The sequence below is a fragment of the Megalops cyprinoides genome, chromosome 21 (assembly GCF_013368585.1).
Source record: "Megalops cyprinoides isolate fMegCyp1 chromosome 21, fMegCyp1.pri, whole genome shotgun sequence".
NCBI classification, from domain to species: Eukaryota; Metazoa; Chordata; class Actinopteri; order Elopiformes; family Megalopidae; genus Megalops; species Megalops cyprinoides.
In genome coordinates this window covers 1,365,688-1,372,306 of record NC_050603.1, presented here as the reverse complement: position 1 = coordinate 1,372,306, position 6,619 = coordinate 1,365,688, and the positions used below count along the sequence as shown (strand labels likewise).

The 6,619-nt window shown below is 48.2% G+C and overlaps 1 protein-coding gene across 1 annotated transcript; it reads right to left on the bottom strand.

Annotated features, from left to right (window-relative positions):
* Window positions 1–2,654: 2,654 nt before the first annotated feature.
* rpl15 (ribosomal protein L15) lies at window positions 2,655–6,278 on the bottom strand. The gene is made up of 3 exons (XM_036555260.1): window positions 6,067–6,278; window positions 4,179–4,315; window positions 2,655–3,014 (listed from the first exon to the last, which is right to left on the bottom strand). The coding sequence occupies exons 1-3, from the start codon at window positions 6,236–6,238 to the stop codon at window positions 2,709–2,711; spliced, it is 615 nt and encodes a 204-aa protein (XP_036411153.1). The 5' UTR covers window positions 6,239–6,278; the 3' UTR covers window positions 2,655–2,708.
* Between the last annotated feature and the right edge of the window lie 341 nt (window positions 6,279–6,619).

Sequence of the window (6,619 nt, the reverse complement as noted above, 5' to 3'; positions counted from 1 at the left end):
ATTCCCACAAGGCTCTGTGCTGGGTCCCCTGCTATTCTGCCTCTATGTCAGATCACCAGGAGCTCTCATCTCATCCCGTCGTTTCTCTAACAGCTGTTATACCACTGACATGCTGTTCTTTCACCTGCCCTCACTCTGACACCCAGGCAACATCCCACCTGAACGTATGCTTGGCTGACATCTGGAGCTGGATGACCACCCATGGCCTGAAGCTCTGGTTGGACTTGGCTGAGCTTGTATTTCTCCCAGTCAGTATACCTCCTCTTTAAGACCTCTCCTTCACCCTGAACAGCTCCACAATGCCATCGTTTCAGACTGCCAGGCACATCAGTGTGCCAGGCACGAGCTGGCTGTCACTGAGAAGCAGCAACAGACAGGTCCTGCAGATTCATCCTCCACAGAATCTGACCAATCAGCCCGTTTCTCCACACCTACGTGACTACCTACTCATCCTTAACCACTACGCGACACTGCTGCTCATTACTGACATGCTGCTTGCCTATTTGGCAGCTCAAGGATCATCTTCTCCCTACCCACAGAAGATCATCCAGCTGGACGCTCCTGCCAGACCACTCTGCTCCATCTCCTCAGGTCACCTGTTTGCCCCTCCCCTGTGGGGTCATTCACAGTCTCATCTCTTCCCAACTCTGCCCCCCCAGTGGTGGAATGAGCTCCCTGTTACCATGAGAACAGCTGAGTCATTAGGAATCCTTCACTGTAGTTCATAATCTTACCTTTCGGGATGCACCTGTTTCTTGAATGAAGACACCCCTCCTCCCTCTTAGAATAATTTAAATCATTTTACACTTGGACTGTAGCCGTAGGTCAGATTAGCACAGACTAAGATACTTTATTATAGTAGAAGTACTATAAATGTATTAACAAATTACAAATGATTGAATGTATTGGTTTCTTATTACTAGTTTAATGTAGAGGATTCTCTTCCTTCTAATAGGATCACTGAGTGTTCACCAGTTAGTAAATCACTTTGGATAAAAGTGTCTGAGAAATGAATAACTGTAAATGAATAAAAGAATGACACATGAGAACACAAATATGATTTTCTACCGAGGAACAAGTCAGCCTTACTCTCCCGACTCAAAATACATGTTTTTGTTAAGATGACTAATTTTTATAAAGAAAAATATTCTAAATATCAGTAGACTGTTTAATCCAACAAATCTGTGTTAAATCAACAATTCGTCTAACTCCCCTGTAGAAGTCCACACCAGCAACCCTTCCGTAGTCAGGTACTGGCTCGTAGTGATTCTCTGCCGCCTAGTGGCGGATAGAGGGAACGTCGCTTCCTCCCCTGGCAAGTGGCATTGCTTGTGTCAGCCACTGGGTGGTGCTAAAGGCCAACAAACCTCAGTATGCCCCACAGCTTTTAAAAGAAAAGTGACCTACTTGCTGATTAAGGATCAATTTGCATCTGTAATCAAAACTTTTCATAATTATTATATGAAAGGGAAAAACCCAGAACTGATCCTGGGTCAGTTTAGTGACAGCAAGTTTATACCAAATTCCCTGCTTTAACTGGCTGTCCTCACATCACTGTCATTGTAGTTACCTGCAGCTAGTAATAACTTTGATCTGAAACACTCTGCTTCTTCCTCTGTGAAATGGCAGGTTTCCCCAAACACACGTGATGGGGTATCCTTATTTATCCCGTGATTATTCTGTGTTTACACTCTCCGCTGTAGTGCCCGCGCCGAGCTCCTGCTCTCAGGCGCTTCCTCCGTCTCTCAGGTCTCACCGTGCATCCCAGCCTGCGCCTGCGATCACACCCCTGCACCTCAGCTGGTCTGCTGCATCCCGAAACAAGGCCACGTCTGGTCTACGCTCCCTCCACTGCATTTCAAAGCTCCCGCCAGCCTGCTGGGCAGTGAAAGCTGCAATGCCAGGGCCAACGATCACACTAATAACGTTTATTAATGTTTCTGTCATTTAGCAGATGCGCTTCATACACTGTAACCTTTGCAATTACTTTCCTGAGCCTCTCACAACTGCACTGCACTAAGGTCACTTTTGCTGTCGCCATTTCCTGGATTGCCGTTTTTTGCTGCACTAGTGCACCCTACACTGCGAGTCACCTCGGATTAGTGTCTGCTAAATGAGCAACTGTGATTGGCTCCTGAGCCACATGTACAACAAAAATTGTTGGTTCCACCCCCATCCATAAAACTTTGAGAATGAACCCCAACTATTTTCCTACAGCTCAAGGCACACAGGGTATGGAGGTAAATCACACAATACTTTTTAACCTTGCTCCACTGTACTGGGATCAATCTATGTAAATAATACCTCCTAAATTAAAGCACCCAGGCCGATCGAGTTTCTTGTCAGTCACAGTCCTAGCCCCAGTACAGCTTTAATAGGCTTGATATGCTAATTGAACAGAAGCTGCTCTAGGCTTGATATCACGTGACAGGAACGTACAGGTGGTCGTTTGTGAAACTGCTGTGTAGTTTGCGTATGAAAAATGTAATATCTCAGGCCCTTGAGGTAGGCTGGTGAAACATTTATGATACTCTAGTTAAGCTGCCTGCTGACTGACATTTTAAAGTATAGAACTCAAAGAGAAAAACATTTGAAATCTTTTTGCCTTGTGAGCCTCTGGGGGGGGGGGGAGAAAAACATGCACAGCATTCCCATGGAAAAAGGGCTTTTTATTGGATTAAATGTACAGACGCAGACTACGGCGCCCCCTAGCGGTAGCGGTGCAGCTGCAGGGTGTTGCGCCTCCTCCAGGCTGCGCGGCGCGAGCCACCGATGGTCAGGTGGAACTTGTGGCCCTTGCCCAGGCCGCGGCTCTTCTTGCCGGCCGACGTCAGGCCCCGCATCTCCCTGTGCTTGTGGACCGGCTTGGTGATCCATTGGGTGTCTGGGTTGCGGCGGACGGCCTTGTGGAAGGGGTCGATCAGGATGACCTCGAAGAACTTGTATGTGGAGTCTTCACCCACCCAGTAGGAGTTGAGGACCCGCAGGGCCCCACAGTGGCGGCCAGCACGCTCCTGTCAAAAAAAAAAGAGAAAAAAAACACTTACTCTGATGTCAATCCCTGGGAACATACATACGCTTACAACAGTCAATGGTAATCTACCCCACAGTAAGGATTACAACCCAGTGAAGAGTCTGTGTCAACAGCATTCAGCCTGGTGAGGCCATACAGCTAAGAACATGTTTAATAAGAGGCCATTCAGCCCAACGAAGCATTTCTCTTAAGGCCTCCGCGTGATCTCTGCACAATGGTCTAGACCAGCCTGCTCTAGCACACTAACAGCCTCCCTGCTTCAACTGTGAATCCCCGGTGAGCTTTGCCATGCATTTATAACATCGGTATGAAGTTTAGATCATTTCTCTCAGTTGTGCTGACACAAGTTATGCATCTTTATAATCCATGTTAATGCCAAGTAAAACTGTAATAACCCCGCAACTCCCTGTCTGAAGAGATGAAGTGTCAGTTCTCTATATTTTAGATCTGATACTTGGAGCCAGTCTTGCCGCCTTTCTCTGAATTTTGAGAACATCTATACCCTCTGTATCGTGTGTTCCCCAGAAAAGAAGGTACTCCAAATGTGATCTGACAAAGACATTCTATAACAGTATTTCTGTCCACTGAAATAACCTCTACACATCTAAGAGGACAGTGGCCCTGGCCAGCGATGGTCTTTTTTTCCCCCTCAGTGATGGACTCGACATCTCAGTGCAGTGTTTAGGCTCAGTGAGGGAGTCTCAGCGCAGTGTTTAGGCTCAGTGAGGGAGTCTCAGCGCAGTGTTTAGGCTCAGTGAGGGAGTCTCAGCGCAGTGCTTTGGCTCAGTGAGGGAGTCTCAGTGCAGTGCTTTGGCTCAGTGAGGGAGTCTCAGTGCAGTGTTTAGGCTCAGTGAGGGAGTCTCAGTGCAGTGCTTTGGCTCAGTGAGGGAGTCTCAGTGCAGTGTTTAGAATCAGTGAGGGAGTCTCAGTGCAGTGCTTTGGCTCAGTGAGGGAGTCTCAGTGCAGTGTTTAGAATCAGTGAGGGAGTCTCAGTGCAGTGCTTTGGCTCAGTGAGGGAGTCTCAGTGCAGTGCTTTGGCTCAGTGAGGGAGTCTCAGTGCAGTGCTTTGGCTCAGTGAGGGAGTCTCAGTGCAGTGCTTTGGCTCAGTGAGGGAGTCTCAGTGCAGTGCTGTTGCTGTTCTGACCTCGGCAGTGGACTGCAGGCTGCGGGCGAACTTGATCTGGTTGACTCCGTGGTGCACGGGCTTGCCGTAGGTGGCGCCCTTGGGCACGGGGCGCTTGCGGCCACCACGGCGCACACGCACACGGTAGATCACGTATCCTGCGGGAAGCGAGAGAGAGCGAGCAGGCGGACGTCAGAACGAGAGCAGGACAACCCTGACCAGCACTCTCAACTGCCTGGTGAGCGAGTGCTTCAGGCAACACAGACAGACGCACACACACTCTCACACACACAGACACAGACACACACAAAACGGCTGGACCCATACTGAACATGACAGCATCTGAATATACTGCTAGTTTATCTTTCATAACTGTGACGTTAAGGTACACATCTCTCATAGAACAGTTATCCGCAATCAGATCCATGAGACAAATCTGCACCAGTGGTAATGTTCTCCCTTTCCACCGAATTCACTAATGCAAACTAGGCTGAAAGCAGCAACCATTTTCTGTCACCACTCAGGGGGAGTGAGACAAGCACACAGAACAGCCAGTGCTCACTGCAGTTCCACCGCCACCACCACTCGCTGTCTCTGGAGGGGGGGGGGGGGGTCAGTGTGGAAAGTTTAAATGTTGGGGTATTGAGAATGACCCCTACTTAGATAAGACTGCTTTGCAGACCTCACAGGGCGGATGAAAGGATGGATCTGATCAGCAATATCACGCATCAACTTTGCAAACAGCAGGTTTCATCATAATAGAGGAAAACGACCTTCAGTCAGATTAGATCAGCCTGGATGTAAATAATGTAGTGATCACCTGAAGTGACAGATTTGCCTGCTGTAGCGAAGACTGTACCTTCCCCCTGGCACACTGTACATCACAATGTTCAATATCAGCCAACCCTTCTACAAACACACTACATACAATACAGGCTCAAATGCCAGCACTATGCTTAAGTGCCACACAGACGCCAGTCTGAGACGGCAGGATTGTCATGATACAAAGTAATTTTGTCTTTATATTATAATACGCGGTGATGCTGCTTTTAAATTGCTCTCCATCACTGCACATGAACGTCTACACTTCCTCGGGTTCCACTTCTATGAGGGAGGCTTCAGCATCATCATCTGCTCTTCTGCACAAATCATTTGCATGTTGCTGCTCTTCCAAAACACACTACGCACATTTCGCCAAGTTAGCCGGGTAAACTGCTCTGTAAGCACATCCAACAAATCCAACCTCACATCAATGTGAACAGTGACGGGCTATAGACTGCCAGGTCTAGACTGGTTACTGACAGCACATGGTACCCAGGCCTAGACCCCATGTGTACATTAGCTTGGCATGAGGTTACGTGGTTCGTATGGACCGCTCAGACACTACACAGATCCTATGACAAAGGCCTACGATCACTCTACAGCACTATGAATACCCTCACAACGGGGTCTCTCTGCTTCTGTTTAGTAACCTTCATGTGTTTTCATTAAGTGTTAATGCCATTAATATCCATGTCCTTATTTCTCTTTATGTACTCCAATGGACTGACACATGACTGCAGACCCGTGTCCACCATACACGCTGCACCACACGCGAGTTTCTCCTCAGGTACTAACGAGCCGTGTAGCCATTTTGTCTAACACAAGAGGGTCCCAACAACAAATTCTTACAAGAGGTAAAACACGAATCGCCCAAAATACACACACAACACCGCCAGCAAATTACTCTATGGACAGGGGGTTTCCCAATTTCAGGCTCTGTGAAGACTATTTGTCTGGAACACGCTAGCTCAACACATACCACTGACACCTGGCGAGGACCGGGGGACGAATTACAATTAAATTACACGTGGATACAGTCATACTACTGCATATTTCTGAGAGTTTAGCGATCCGAGGGGCGGCTTACCTTGCTTGGCCTTGTATCCCAGTCTGCGGGCCTTGTCGGGTCTGGTGGGTCTAGGAGCCCGGTGCAGGCCGGACAACTGGCGGTACTGCCAGCAACGGACGCGGAGCAGAAAGCGCATCACGTCCGACTGCTTCTTCCGCCATAACTCCTGCATGTACTTGTACGCTCCCATGGTGAATCAGCTGGGAACAACATCAGAGAGACGTTAAAGTTGCAAATCATGGCGTTCATGAAGCACGTTAACAATCACTATGATGGTCCGCGAAGGCAAGCTATGAACATGTCAATCGAGAGTATTCGTGTTTACACTGGCTGATCGTTTAAGGGCAGGCGTTAGCTTTCTGGCTGTATCTTCCAGGAACAGTTATATTACAAAATTAAAATACGTTACTGTGTTACACACAACTCATGTCCGTAAAACAGCGCTTATATTCCCACATGGCGGCGGTTTCTACAGGCCATGCCACGGCAACGGGGCGCCATAACTCCGCTAGCAAAGTTCCAGCACAAAAATGACCAACTTCAGAAACCGTGAGTGATCCCAGTAACCGAA